Source organism: Rhamphochromis sp. 'chilingali' (genome assembly GCF_963969265.1).
Source record: "Rhamphochromis sp. 'chilingali' genome assembly, chromosome: 1".
In the NCBI taxonomy this organism is placed as follows: Eukaryota; Metazoa; Chordata; class Actinopteri; order Cichliformes; family Cichlidae; genus Rhamphochromis; species Rhamphochromis sp. 'chilingali'.
The window spans coordinates 40,471,425-40,487,304 of record NC_137929.1 but is presented as its reverse complement, the minus strand read 5'-3'; the positions used below and the strand labels follow the sequence as shown (position 1 = coordinate 40,487,304).

General features: G+C 37.3%; 1 protein-coding gene across 1 annotated transcript; it reads right to left on the bottom strand.

The window, feature by feature from the left end:
- Window positions 1-4,132: 4,132 nt before the first annotated feature.
- Window positions 4,133-15,819, bottom strand: LOC308392012 (solute carrier family 12 member 3-like). The gene is made up of 27 exons (XM_080874856.1): window positions 15,596-15,819; window positions 15,180-15,336; window positions 13,824-13,955; window positions 13,292-13,367; window positions 12,538-12,633; window positions 12,174-12,313; window positions 11,918-12,028; window positions 11,701-11,812; window positions 11,442-11,572; window positions 11,264-11,348; window positions 10,869-11,026; window positions 10,579-10,686; window positions 9,986-10,109; window positions 9,757-9,858; window positions 8,860-9,015; window positions 8,593-8,692; window positions 8,295-8,406; window positions 8,020-8,154; window positions 7,763-7,869; window positions 7,458-7,540; window positions 7,286-7,354; window positions 6,724-6,828; window positions 6,406-6,517; window positions 5,986-6,072; window positions 5,760-5,895; window positions 5,422-5,489; window positions 4,133-5,164 (listed from the first exon to the last, which is right to left on the bottom strand). Exons 1-27 carry the CDS (start codon window positions 15,775-15,777, stop codon window positions 5,026-5,028), a joined length of 3,123 nt encoding a protein of 1,040 aa, XP_080730982.1. The 5' UTR covers window positions 15,778-15,819; the 3' UTR covers window positions 4,133-5,025.
- Between the last annotated feature and the right edge of the window lie 61 nt (window positions 15,820-15,880).

Genomic DNA, 15,880 nt, shown 5'->3' with positions numbered 1-15,880 from the left:
AGAGCACAGTGATAAAAGGATAATACACTGCTATTATCATGTTATTACTGTAATAATGTAGGAATTAAGCACTAACAATCATGTTAAACCTGCTAAACCTGAGAGACTTGCGTAGTGTTATTATTTGTATCTATCTATCTAGATTCTAGATCAGGAGTGCGGGCCACATACAGCCCACTTTGATCTTAAGCGACGAGTAAAACTCAATTTTCCATCAGTGTAAAGAAGTCACATATTTAACTGTTTTTCTACATGTTAAAGAAAAAGTTGCTGTGACAAAGAAAGAAATCTGTCTGCAGGACTCTTTGGACTCAAATTGTGATAAATAAATTACAAAACAACTTCTAGTAACTCTTTTTACAGACTGTCCAGTTTAAAAAACCCCAAAAAGATTTCTAGTAGGAAGTGAAAAACATAAACTTTTCTGTTTTGCACAAAGTTACAGAGGTTTTATTAGAGACATATATGTCTCTAATAAAACCTCTGTAACTTTGTGTTTAAAATAGAAAAAAAAACACTCTGTAACTAAGTGTTTTGCAATTTGGCGTAATTATTCAAAATTTCTTTGGTACTGTAAAGCAGAAATTAATAGGCAAGCAAATAAGGCAGAAAATAGATATTTTTGTTGGGAAACTAGTCTGGAAGCATAATGAGAGATAGAGCTGTGAAGGAAGGATTTTATCGTGGTAGAAGCGAGACAGGCAGTATGTGGGCAGTCATAACAATGTTTGTCAACCGTGAAGTGTAGTTGCCTTCTTTTGCTGCTGGTTCAGTGAATTTTGGTTGAAAATCTGGAGTTTCAGAATCTGTGAGATGGTCACTGAAATGGTTTTATTAGCTTTTAGCAGAGATTGTGAAGTTTCTGTGGATACCACACATGTCAATATTTAAATAACAGATCTGGCAGTACATCACTCTCATCCCTGGTACATTGAGGTTTAAACAAAAAAAAAAAATAGTTTACAGTCAGCGTGCACATTTCAGCAGCATACAGTAAACTCATTTTAATTAAATCATGCACAACTTTTGTTGGCCACGTAAAATGACTTGAGTTTGACACGTGTTTTAAATAGATGCATAGAAAGATTTCGATTTTTTTCTGAGAAAACCCCCCCCATTAAAGATACCAATTTACTTTCATTTCACAAGCTCATTTAGTAACTGTTTTACGTTTGTATTGATGATATAAACAAAAATAAAATATAATTACCTACAAGTTCAATAAATATGCTCTAGCATTTTTGGGGCGCAAAATCAATGTTTTTACACCTGTAATTGTCAGCGTCAATTTAAAACTTCATGTAAATATCTGCTGACTTTATAATTAGGCACTGTTACGAAATTAGTTTCACCCCGGTTCTTTTTTATTCCTCGAGGCATCCAGAGACGGCACCGGACTCAGTAGTCATTTCACAAAACCTTTATTCATCTTCATTTAAGCATGCATCTTCTAGAAGGGGAGATGTGCAAGGCCTCTGCAGATCTTCCCTCCTTTGTTTGTTACAGTCAGCTTTATAGAAGCGACCCCATCATAAAACCCCCATGGTGTGCTGCAAACTCTGTGTCTGTGTGTGTATGCACGAGCATGTGAGTGAGTGTGCATGTAGGTGTGGGTGCGTCGTAACAGTCAAAGCACTGTGTATGTGTGTCTCTGTATACGTGACTTCCTGGGGGTCATAAAAGTAATCTCCTCACCCAAGCTACACCAAATTCCTCTACACAACATACAAAACAGAGTTAATATAGTACAAACACTGAGAGCCCCACTCTGCATCCACTGGGCCATTGGCCTCTTATCGTCTTACATTTACAGATAAGCATGTGGAGAGTCTCCTGCAAACCTGCTTCTAAGTTATAACAATTATGAGTTTTTATTGAAGGTACAAGCATCAGCATCAGCAATCCCCAACTGTAGCTTCCCGTCTCCTTTTATGGCAGGCAGACCCCCAGTGTCCATAAATTCCTTTCTCTCTAAACAATTACACACACTCTCAGGCTACAACTAAGCCAAACTAAAGCACACAGACAAATCCTTCCTTATTCCTCTGATCTAAACAAATTTAACACATCATATTATAATAATTATTTTCTTGTACTCACAGCACTAATTCTGGGAGAAACCCATGCAGCACAGTTATTGTACAAAATACAAATTCCAGGTGAAAGGGGACCAGCTGAGTTATATTCAAATCTGGGGACCCTTTAATGCAATGATGCCAAACAGTGCACCATTGTGCCAACTTTATTGGCTTAGTTTTAAAAAAATCTATTTACAAATTGTTTGTTCATTGAATTTAACTAAGCCTACAGCGAAATAGTATTATTTATGTATTATATACCTATAAATATAGATATATTAACATATTGATGTTATTATAAAATGTGAAAAAACAACAACTGAAATTTTGATCCATAGATTAACCAGTAATTTAAGCTGTTAATAATGTTCTGCCATTTAGTTAATTAGTTAACAATGTCAGGTTTGTGCACATCATAAATAGCCTTAGCACATTGTTTAAAGAAGGTGACCTCAGCCAGAGGTCATGTTAGGATGTTGCCCCCACATATTGCACATTTAATGGCCGGTGTTGCTGTTTGTCTTCAGTTTTTCAAGTGAGATGGAAACTGATGTTGACTCACTGCATCTTTGAAATGTTTAGCTACCATTAGCATAATACAGTGAGGCATCTCGTATTTAATGTGCCAGAAAAAAAGACTTGGTACATCCTAGTATTTGAAATGCAGCATGCCAAAATACCAGGAATTTCTTCTGTATCAGTTGCATTTTGCAGCCAGCACCCACACAGGATTGTGATAAATGTACTGTTTAATTATAGTTAACCTATTAAAGAGTTCTTCACATCATGACGAGGGAGCTCTTGGGAACCAAAGCAAACTATAAGATAAATATTACGTATTGGTCCATTGTAAGAAGGAAAAAACATGGATCTTTTAGTATACAAGACACCTTTGAACATGCACCTACACAAAGGGCGGGGATATTGTTTTAATTTATGGTTAAAAGTAAAAGAAAAAAATGGTTAATTAGCAATAAAACTTTAAGCATTAACTTCTTTTTTTCTGGTTCAAAGTGTTACATTTAAATCTGCTTTAGTTATTCCCAGTACCTTCTACAGAACATAGGTGTTCAATTAGACTGTTGCATTGCTCAAATTTTTGCTGTAAGAATCAATAATCTCATGATTCAGATGAAGCAGACATATATATCATAGATAAGCATATGTCAAAGGGAAAAAAAGAATTTTAAAATATTTATTTTATTTTTTAATTAATCAAAATTTGTTTTAAACTACATCACAGTTATCAGGGAGATCAATCCCCCCTGATCAAAGAGGCTGAAAACTCCTACAGTTATCGCTGTATTTAACAGTATCAATGGTCTGATATGGTTATCACCATGGTTATCACTCTGTAACTTATTGTTATTAAAAATCTGTTATTCATTGTGTGAAGTCAAAGAGACACAATGTTGTCAATGAAGGATGCCTTTAAAAATCTTTAACACTATTAAAGCTGATAATGTGACTAAGTGACATTTAAATTATTATATAGCATTTCATACTAATAGCTTTGCTGCAATGCACTTTACTCTACATACTGGTCTTTTACAGTATGTCTACTTACAAGTTTTTTGCGTAATTTTTATCTACTTATAGTTAATCTGTTGGTGATGCATCTCCATGTTATTATAACCCGTCTGCAGATTAATCCAGACTTTAGTAATGTTGCTTAGTGCCAAAAATAATAACAAATGCCCCCAGTGTTTATTCCACATAATGTTGCACATGCTGCATATAGCTGTAAGGTGAGGCAGACTGAGTATTGATAGAAGTAATGTAAAAGGTTAACTGTACTTACTGCAGCCTATTTTTATAGTTACTGATATTCAATATTACAATGGGTGTAAAATTAGAGGGTGACTTGCTTTTTGGGAAAATGTCAAGTAGCGATTTGAGGAACAGCAGATTTTATAACAGAATATTAATCCTTTACAGTATTATATTCCTGCTGTTGCTTGTCAGCATTTAAATAGTACAACTCAGAGGTTTTAAACTTTTACCTTTGGAAAATATCAACAGAATAACTCATCTTAGAAGAGTTTATACATAATTTAATATTCTACAAAACACATCACAGATTAAGCAAACAAATATAAATGTAAAAGATATTGACAAATATAGTGAATACAATGTAAAGTCTAAATGTATTACTAATTTACATTTACTTAAATTATCACTTTCAAATCAACAATTTGTGTCTCAGTTTTCAAACATGGTTACATTATCGTGTGTTAACAACAAAGTTGGTGGTTATGTAGTACAAGTTTAACCATAAAGAGCAAAAAGTTTCCCTACCCATCAGTGGTGGACTGTAAAAGAATCCACTAAGTCTAATATTCTTCTCTGTTTAATTTACATTAGCACTGGATGCTACTTTCTCTTGTTACTCACTAAAATTGTCAGCAGTTGTTTTATACTTCATACTACATTTTTCACAAATGACTTAGTAACTAGCTTGCTAAAACAAGACAGTTTTGTTTCAAATATATGTTCAGTTAAACATTATCAAGATCTTGGATTCATTTCTTTGTTACCAGAAGACCTTTAATTTACCTTGATGTTCCAAGCCTTTGGGACTCTCCTGATAGGATGGACATAATTTTTCCAAAAGATGTCACCTCCTTTAGCAGTTTGATAAAAGTGGTGGCTTCCAAAATGTTCTTGCTTGGGTTGAGATACGGTGATATTCACTTGTATAAGGGGAGAGTACTTACAATGACCTTCTCAGAATCATTCATGTAACATGTGTCTATCTTAATTTTAATTTGTCTCCTTATTATTCACCAGATTTGTTAAACCCTAATTTGGCAAATATTGCACTCTCTCTGTCTTGTTTTTTTTTTTTTTTTTAATTATTGTTCACTTCTAAGGCTTGAATTTTTTAGTTTTGTGACTCCTAAAAATAAAAATAGTCCTCCATGACTGACTCACAATAAAATACAATTTACTGGCAGTAGAAAGTAAGGACATTTTGCTGGTTTCCTCGTATGAGCACTGCAGGGCAATGAAGGCCACAGGTGAGAGTATCCAGCCAGGCCATGTAAAGAGCACTGGGGCAGTCACTGTGTGGCACAGGAAGACTCCTACGTGGGGAAGAAAAAAAATCATTAAATAACAATTACATAAGCAGGGACAGTAAAACAAGAACAAAGTCTGCTACATGATGGGTAGCAGGATAGTAATAGATTTATATTTTCAGTGCAGTATTAGTTAAATCCTAACGCATGATGATTTTAGTAAATTGTGTACATATAAATATGGGGACTATGAGGGAAATGGGAGATCCTAACTAACTTTGATTTCTATTAAATATGTATTGCGATATAAACCGTGTACTCACACAAGCACAAGGGCAGTATGTTGTGAATTCCTGCGGATGATTTCATTAAGCCGTATTTTTCTCTCAGACTGTAAATAAAGGAAATACAAGTAGGAAACTGACTTAGTGTCACATAATGTGGGGATATTACACAATCATGAGGCATAGATATATTTAAAGTGTTTTGCTCTGGACCTTTTGGAAGTCAATGATACACTCACACACACACACACACACACACACACACACACGCGCACGCACGCACGCACACGCACACACACACACACACACACACACACACACACACACACACACACACACACACACACACACACACACACACACACACACACACACACCTTTTGTTTGAAGGCCTCAAACTCTTTATCAGATATTTTCCATGGTTCTCTCTGTCTTAGCTCCTGATCTGTGACGCCTGTCTGCTGTTCATCATGCAGCCTGAAGGGGGCGACACTGTCCACAAACCTAGTCATGCTGCAAAGCAAAACACAACTGCTATGAAGAAAAAAACACATTCACATAGGTGTGCCTTGTGGTGGTAATTGCAACTTTTTTCTGACATACTTCTTGGCTTGAGGGCGCTTCTCACTGTCTGTCATGACAATAACGTCACTGAAATGTAGACGAAAGCGCTTCAGCAGAGCCATCATTCTGAAACACACAACAGTCCACAAGTTCTCAAGTTCCAGAAATCATAAAGCACCCTTTCCTAGTATGTCCATAAACACCAAAGGGTCTGAAAGAATTACATCCAAACAAAGACATATCAAACTGCATGAAAACCTACATTTAATTTTTTTTTTTTGAAAAAACAATAAATAAATAAATAAATAATTCCAAATTTGTTGTCTATTGTAAAATCTTCAAACTGAACATTTTCAGTTCTTAGAGGTAAAGAGTAATTCTGAATTCATCTTGATAACCACAAATTTTGCCAATGCAAAAGCCAACACTTTCCCCCCGGGCGAAACAGAGTAAACCTACTCATTACGGCCTTCGTCCATGTTTAGTTCATCTCCGACGATGAAAACCCTGATCTTACAGTTACGCCAATGCTTTCTCCTGGTGATCAGGTAAGGTACCAGTAAAGTCAGTCCTGAAAATAGAAGAAGAACATGACAGCAGCTAAGAAAACCAGGCCAACTCAAATTTATTTATTTTTTTGTTTATTTATTAGAAGAATAAACCGAAGAGGCTCCTCTAACTTTTTTTCCCGTTGTTTGTTTGTTTATTTATTGCTACACTGCCGGGCAGGACGGGGGGGGGGGGGGGAAAGAAAGAAAAGCACTTCTGTGGGCTCACCTCCATCATCTGCTATCCAGTAGACATCGATAGACTTTTTCCCCTGGGTGTTCTGAAACACTGTTTTGATTTGATCACTGTTGCTGTTGTCGGACACGTCATCAGCTGCAAACACAAGAGAAAGCGTGTGTTATGTGTGGGCAGTGATTACTGACTTAATAATTAGAAAGTTATAATGCAATCTAAGGTGTGCCAGTGCAATCATGATTTCTTGTTCACTGTCCTCATCCTCTCATACATTATCCTAAGCACCATTGCAGTGCATATCAATTTAGGAAGGGAACAATCCATTAGAGGTACTTTAGTCAAATTAAATCAATTTAAAACTTTAATCTTGAACTTTAAGAAATGTAATCATAAATAGACCACTCACTTTATTAGATTTTGAAATTACAGAGTGGAAATCTTATTTAAATCCGATATCCTTTTCAGTTCTAAGAAAAATCCCTTCCCGTACTTTAGTTGCAATCACAGTAGTTATGATTTACAGATTCTGACTTGAAATTTAATGTGACTTGGCACAGTAATCTAATATGTACCTATGCACACAAGTAGCTCTTACCCGAGTCCCTGTCTGGAGACTGATGGTCATAATTTTCAGCAGATTCATCAAGCTCAAAGCCCTGGTTTACTAAAAAAAAGAAGAGAAAAACATGTTGTCAACCACTGCCACAAATGTATCATGTTGCTGTTAAGCACTTAGAGAATGTTCTACTTATTTATACTCATCAGACCTTCACAATCAAACTGGTCAGAGATGTCCAGCCCGTCCATCATCCTCAAGATACACAAACAGAAGTTGGCGTCAAATGTATCACTGAAGAAAAGCAAGAGAAGATGAGTAAGTTGAGAAGACTTTGTTCTTTTGCAACTATTCTTTAGGCTATTTTATGAATACTATATTTTTACTGCCTTACAAAGACAGTAAAAATACACACATAATATAAAATAAATAGAATAGCAATACTAATTAAAAATCCACAAGAAAATACATGATTTTTTCATATCTATTAAATGCACCATTAAAGGACCATCTTACTATATGGTGTTAATGTAATCTTCAATGCTTTCAGGTGAACTCTCCCTCCAGTTTGACTTGAAGCCAAGGACCAGAGTGTTGGGCTTCAGCTTGCCAAGACCAGAAGCCTTTGAACAAAAAGCATAAAAGCCATCCTACAGGTAAGTATACAAACTAGTTCTAATGGCAGAAACATGCTAATAGTAATATTAATAATTTGTTGGTAACTTTCGGGGCATTTAAAGTCACATTACACCACAACAATATTAACTAGATACCTGCATTAAGTATCGAGCTCCAGTTCTGAGGCTCTCAGCTGTAAATGGAGTATAAAACGAACGCACTTTCCTCTTGTTCATCCATTTAACTAGCTGATCTGTAGCATCTTGTGGTCGTGTCTGCCTCTCAGGCTCCTGGAAAAGGAACTCAGGAACTCACATATCCAATTACAACAAAGGATAACTATAAAAAGTGTTTGGTGTGGCTATTTTGCCACAATGATGCTAATAATTTATTTTGTTTTCTTGTAGAAAAAGCTGAGCGGATGTCTCACCATGATAATATCGCCACAGATCATAAGACTTATATGTTTTGTGAATGAGCCAACAAAATCCACCAGTGCAGGTCGCTGGTTTGGAGGTCCAGTGAGGACTAGACACTGTGGTCTAAAAAAAAGACATTAGGGATCAAAGAGGAAGCTCCTGGATGAAATCCAGTAAATATAAATTCGAAACTAAAATCTATTTATACTGTTAGAAAAGAGCACTAACGAGTACACTTATAGACTTTAGCACTCGTGCATGTTTCATGAAAAGCTTTGACTTGTTAAACTGAAATTTTAGATCACTCACCTAAAATTCTTGACGTGATCCTCCACACCAGTAAGTGAGACAGAGTATGACAAAGCCATGTTGTATGTGCCTGCCTGGACTGACGAACCCCAATTTACCTCTGTTGATTTCAAAAGACACTTACATGAGAAATGCAAAAAACAAAAAAAGAAGTGTAAAGTACACGTTGATGCATTCTGTTCTATTTATGAATCTGAGGCATGTTATTCTAACCAAAGTACTGCTCAGTTCCAACTTACGCTCAAAAACATATGGTTTTTGACTCACTTGGTTTATTGTAGTTGATGTATCCAAACAAAAAGAAGATTATACAGAAGGTGATTAGAGCAGCCCACCAGGTAAACAGGAACATCAGAACCACAGATATCACTGCGCCAAACAGAGCTGTCCATTTACTGTAGTAGTGAAATGAGGGCCTCCAACCTACAGGAGGAGTCGGTGAGAAAAGGATTATGAAGTGGCACAGGGCAGACTTTGTAATGCTACATGGCCAGAACTCTGATCCCAATGTCCACCCATTATGGCCTACATTTACATTATGTATGATTTCTTGTGTTTGTTTTTTAGGCATTACCAGCAACCTGCTGTTAAATGTTATAGAGCTTTGAATTGTACGTAGTTAATTTTGTCAAAATAGAAACACATTGACTCTCTTGCCAAAACTTTAACTAGAGAACTGTCATGCACTTAATCTCACAGCGGGTTAGATCTATGTGTGCCTCTGTGTACGGAGATTTCTCCAATATAACTTGGTATGATAGATACAATTTTGGTAGAATTGATTTGAGTGTTACATAAAACCTTGTCTTACCATCACTGGTTGTAGGAGCAATATGAGTTTTCACTGAAGTCAGATGGATGACCTCTTTTCCACACTAAGCTGCATATAAACAATTTGTTTTTTCTTCCGACCTCATAATGGGGGTCTGTTTAATTTTGGGGCCAAGCAGCAATAAACTGGTGAGTGGTGGTTGTGTATGTGGGCATTTGTGCACATGCTAAACTGTGGAAAATCTGGCTGTCACATGCTTTTATAGAGTAGCAAACTCTCTTATTAGTGTGACTGAACAAAATGTACTAAACCTTAGAAAATACCAAAACTAATGGTTTAATGTGAACGTGTTTAATATTGAGTATAGCTTAATTACTGAATATGTTACTCACCCGGGGAGTTGGTGATTGAAGCATGAAAGCAGCTAAAGTTTATAAGGCTGTAGGAACACAGGAAGAAGTTGGAGATCAGAGCTGCAATGGTGTTCAGCTCCGCTGTAATGACACAGATGAGAGAGTATTTAAAACCACACTACAAATTTAGAGCTGATAAGACATTTTATATGGGAATCACAACATTAGTAAGAGGTGAAAATGTGTTAGCCATGTTGATCACACCCACCAATGAGAATGAAGGCCACAGCAATGATGTAGCATAGCACATAAGCCCGGAGCGGCTCATCATTTTTCCCATAACCCTTTGCAAAGAACCCAATGTATGGGTATAAGTTGTCTTTGCACAGGCACTGATAGAGAGAACATAAAACATAAACAAAAAAGTGAGACTTTACTATGTTTATACAAACTTTCATTAATCAAACATTTGAGCTATAAGATGATAGCTGACTTTTTAACTGTCCTCCATGTTTTTGCTCCTTTAAAATGTGAATACACTTGAGCGATGATTTTAAAGCTATATGAGATCATGCTGTTTGCTTGTTCCGCTTTAGTTTACCTTATTAATCGTTTTCTTTATACTGCAGGTGACTTTAAAAATCATTAATTATAACTAAATCATTAGCAGATTCAAAATGTGCCCATTATTGTGTCAAAAAGAGAGCTGTTTTGTTTGTAAAGTCCAGGTAAACTGGTCTCTAATACAGCAATATTAGGTACATTGAAATTATAATAATGGATTCATCTTTTGTTCATCAATAAAAGTGCAAATGAATGCATAATGAATGCAATAAGAAAAAAAGTTAATGGATTTCTCACCTGAAAGACTTTAGGGGCAGAGACAAGAAATCCAAGCGCAGAGGACAAGCTGGCTGCAAATACCCCAGCAGTGATGAGGTAGTAGAAACCAGAAACCTGGCCCAAGACCTGGTTTGAGTCACCATTAAGTATAAGACAAACCAGAATAAAGTTTTAAATACAATGAATATAGCAGGAATATTGACAAAGAGTTAAAGATTTAACCAAAAATGTGCTTTTGTTTGGTTTAGTATCTTTCTTCCCAATAACAAAAAGGAGAAAAAAATGTGGCTAACTGAATGAACTAGTACCTTTGAATTGTTGGCCAGACCATATTCGCAATTCTTCTGCTGTATACAATCTGTGAAGTTCCAGCCCATTTTACATCCAAGCCCCACACAACCATCAGTGAGATTTCCAGTCAGGATATCAGTCATATTTCCAGAAGCGTCTCTCACTACACATGACGCTAGAGGAAAAGTACAGATTTTAATGTAATTTTCATGGATAACCATGAATATTGATTTACTCCCAAAAAGGCTGTATTGATCTCAGTTTGTGCTACTACCGGAAACCTGTTTCAGATAACAAGTCCCCAGCTTTATAACTTATAGAGTGCCAGGTTAAACACCTTCAGCCTCTGTCTTGTATTAATTAAATTATTTATACCTATTTAGATCAAATACATATGTACTGGGTAACTTACCGACTGTGACAGAGATCATTAAATAGCTGATAGTAGTCCAAAAAATAGCCATGAGGGTGCCTTTGGGGATAGCAGTAGCAGGGTCCTGAGATAGGAAATACAATTAATATAAAACATTATGAAACGATGCATTCATATATTTCCTTTAAGGAGCATTTCTCTTTTATGTCCCTCATACTTTAAGGTCTCCAGAGATGTTGGCACCAGACAGGATGCCAATAGCAGAGGGAAAGAAAATGGCAAACATCTGGAAAAAGTTGGCTTCATTTCCTCTCCAGTTTGGTGTCAGGTTTTCTAAGAAGATCTCAGCTGGAAAACATGCCAGGTACAATATTAGGAAGTTATGAAAGAAGGAAAGAAAGATGGAAGAAACAAACAAATCAATTATTCGATGTGGTTTTTAAGACTATAGATTGTTGAGAGAAACCTAAACTTACTGCGGTATCCAAAGATACCCTGTGCCTGCTTTTCTATATTGGGAGGAATAAATGTGCCCACAAAGTAGTTGGATAATGAAACCAGAAGAACTAAGAAGAACAAAATCTGGGTCTGAGAGAAAAAGACAAATAAAGAAATCAAAAAGGAAGAGAAGTTGTTAAGAGACAAAACTTTGTCCAAGTACAACTGTCATGTTGAATATCAAAATGTGCTCACCTTAGACTCCCACTCCATTCCAGCCAATGAAATCAGCAGAAGAACCGTAACAGTGATCACGCCCACAATACGGACATCGTTGATTGAATCAACCATGACAACACCAAACTCCTACATCAATTAACCAAATTTAGGTTCTGTTGCATAGCATTTTAGTATGAAATATTATTTACATTATATATAATATGTCATCTTCTATTACAAAAACAAATCTACCATCCATTTAATACCACAAAGCACTTTCAATACATTTTACCTGCATTAGATCACAGGCCACCTCTGCAAAACCAACAGTATTGAGTGCACAAGCCAAAGCATTGGCAAAGGAAAAAACCACCCCAATTGGTCCTCCAATTTCTGGACCCAGAGTGCGGGAGATCATGAAATATGCCCCACCTGCAAATTATTTCAGACAAACAAGATTGTTAGAACATATCCTAAATACAAGGCTAGATCCTACATACAAATTTGAAAAATTACAATTCTGAGCTCAGCTGCAGATTTCCAGTCTTAAAAGGCCCAACCATTTTTTAAAGGTGTCCCAAGTATTCTCATATTTTCAGATTCAAACTGTATATAAGGTTTATTTGTGTGACTTCCTACTTTGAACAGTGACTAACCTGAGATCACCCTCCCATTAGTGGCAATGGCAGAGATGGAGAGGGCAGTTACTGAGGTCACCGTCACAGATATCAGGATAATAAGCCAGGTCAACACTAACATAAGAAGAATAAAGTTAGGACTCATTAAAATCACACAATCATAAATTTTCAGTTATGAACAAATCAGGTTTACATCCTTCATCCAGAAAGGAACTTGTTTCTAGAACTTTCCTTTGCCCATGCATAAGAATTTACCTTACATGCAAATCCATATCTGAGTGTATATATTTTAGAATATGTACTTTAATACTCAGCGATATAATAGACCCTCTATGCTGCCTTTAAAATTCAGCAATTTAAAAATTACTTTACTTACATTTATTCATCCCAGTGAATAAATGTAGTAACTGTGTGCTAAAAAAAACAAGCAGACTCACACATAGTCAGCACTTTAAAAAACAGCTCACTTTTCAAACAAGGAAACTAGCATTTCTCCCAATCCCATATTTTCATTTCCTGGTGAAGTTACTATACTTGACTTCATTTGTCAATATTTAGATATCATTTTTTTCCCTTCTTTTCAAACTTTCACGCTTTCCTATGATAAAGCTCTACGAACAATGTGCTCATGTTGATATGATTAAGAAACTAACTAAATCAACATGACCCAGAGATAAGACTATATGAACAGGCGTGGGGAAGTTTTACAAGAAAATGAAAGCAAAAGCAAAAGAACTGAACAAATGGAGGAGCAAATGAACTGATTACTCACAAATGCCTGCCTGAGAAGTGATCCAGGACAGGCGGAGGAACAGGATTACTCCCCAAATATTAAGCATACAACGAACCTGTGACCAAAATGAAAGTAATATGTTTTTAATTAACAGATCTTAAGAGTGATCAAGATCAATTATTTTGTGTATTTTTAAACTTTCTATCGCAGCGGTCCCCAACCTTTTTTGCGCCACGGACCGGTTTATGCCCGACAATACTTTTACGGACCAGCCTCTAAGGTGTCGCGGATAAATACAACAAAATAAAACTAGTACCGGTACCGAAAAAAAGAAGATTTATTCATAACACACGTGAAAAGACCCAGGAAAACCGAGTTAACGATAAAAACGATAACAAAATAACGCTGAAAACCGATAAAAACCCTGAAAACCATACATTTCAGACCTGAGCCTCAATTCTCGCGGCCCGGTACCAAACGACACACGGACCGGTACCGGTCCGAGGCCCGGGGGTTGGGGACCGCTGTTCTATAGGACCAGTGGATGCAAAGACCCAGAAGTTTTACTTACCATAACTCCAACAACCCAGCCAAATCTAGCAGGAGCTTTCTCCTCAGAACCTTGAGCCTCTTCACTTCCAGCATCTGTGGCCGAAATCTCACAAGCTCCTGGATCTGTGTTGGTGTTTCCTCCCTCCACTTCCTGAAAATAGTATAGAAAATAGTACATTGTGTATCAACCAGAAGTTGAGGGCAGAGGCCCTGGTATTCTGATTCCTATTAAGGCTGGCTCATGGGACATGGAACATTGCCTCCTAAATGGGTAAAGAGTCTGAGGTAGCGTGTGAGGTTGAGAGATACTGGCTAGACATATTCAGACTCACCTCAATGTACATCTTGGACTCTGGTGCCACTCTGGTGGAGTGGGGCTGAACTCTGTTCCAATCTGTAGTTGCCTCAGTAATATACGGCAGGCAGGGGTAGGTACACCCTGGTGCGCTGCTTGTAAGTTGGGGCTTTCCCCAGTGGACAGTGGGAGTTGTTTCTCCATAGCTCCTGGCTGTCATTTGTGCTTATGTGGTGAAGGACAGTCTCAGCATTCACTGGTGAGATGCGGAAGGGTGTTCTACTCCATTGTTCTACTGGGAGGCTTGTACGCTTACATTGTTAATGAAAGGGGGACCTGAAGTGCCATGATTGGGAAGAACAGATTGCCTGATCTGACTCCAAGTGATGTTGTGTTGCTGTTATTGTTATGTCACCCATAAGGGTGTTCATGCATGCACATGTCATTAGGACACCCTACGTTGCAGGGTTGATGATTGATTTTTTAACTGTATTATCACATCGCTTGTGATTATACGCTGAACAGTTCAGAAAGCCCAGTTTTTACTGAGCAGAATGTTGGATGGTGCCCCACCTCGGGCATCTATTGTTCCACTGGAATAATGAACACGATGTTAAAGCATAAGGATGTAGAAAACTGCACATGACACCAGGGCACCCTTGGACGCAGGGTTGCCGACCCAGCAGGTCATCTGATAATTGGAAAGGTTGATGTTCAATCCCTGGCTGCAGGACTGGTAAACACTATAGCAATTCTTTACTAACTTGCCTCAGAGGCAGGGCTTAGTCCAAAGCCCTGTTGAACGTGCATGTCCAGTTTTGTTAAAAGTTTCGCTTATTTCTCATTAATAATCGTCACAAAATAAATAAATAAATAAGGTTTTGCATTAACAACTTTACCGTAAAATGATATCCCTTGCCTACTGTGTTTTTCAGACCTGTGAGAATCATTTCACTGTTTGTAGAGGCCAAACATTTCATTTCCTAGTGGGGTTAATTCCCCCAGGTGGTGTTACTGTCAATACGTGATTCTTAAAAGACAGCAGCAATGAGAAAATGCTCCCAGAAGTGGAAAACTCACATCGAATGCTTTGCGGAGAACCTCCAGGGAAGGTCTGCTCCTTGCCTGCTGGTGTGGCAGCGTGCTGGCATAGTGCTCCAGCTGTGGCAGCAGGTCTATGGTGCTATAGAAGGAAGATCTCCGCAGCTCTATTCTTGAGTCCCGCTGCTCTGATGTACTGTTAGAGGGAAAAACATGAGAACTGAGAAACTATAGCAAAGATTAGTAAATGCGGAAAACATATCTATGATGGTAGGCTTTAGTTCCTTTAATGGACATTAGATTCTAATAATTCCTTCCTTCCTGAAAATCGTTTTTTTTTTTATTATTATTATTATAATTTTGCAAGTTCCATTTTTTTCAAACAGCAGAATGGAATGATGAGGAAATTATGCTGGGGTGGAAAATAAAAATAGACACAAGTTGATAACACAAACCTTGAACCCTCCTCTGAGATAATGATCGCTGGAGGAATTTGGTGGCTAGCACCTTCTCTTCTGTTGTTGGTCTCAAAATGGTGTGAAGAGTACCTGGGTGGCCCTTCTTCACCAACTGAGAACTGGACATGGTGGCGAGTACCTTGACCCACTATGGGACTTTTGGATATGAACTGCCCCATTAAAAGACCAATTAAATCCTTTGGAACAATATGGAGAGCAGTTAGAAGTGCTGATTCATATTTGTTAACAAGATTTGTGTGTGATTTTCTGTTTTCTATTTTT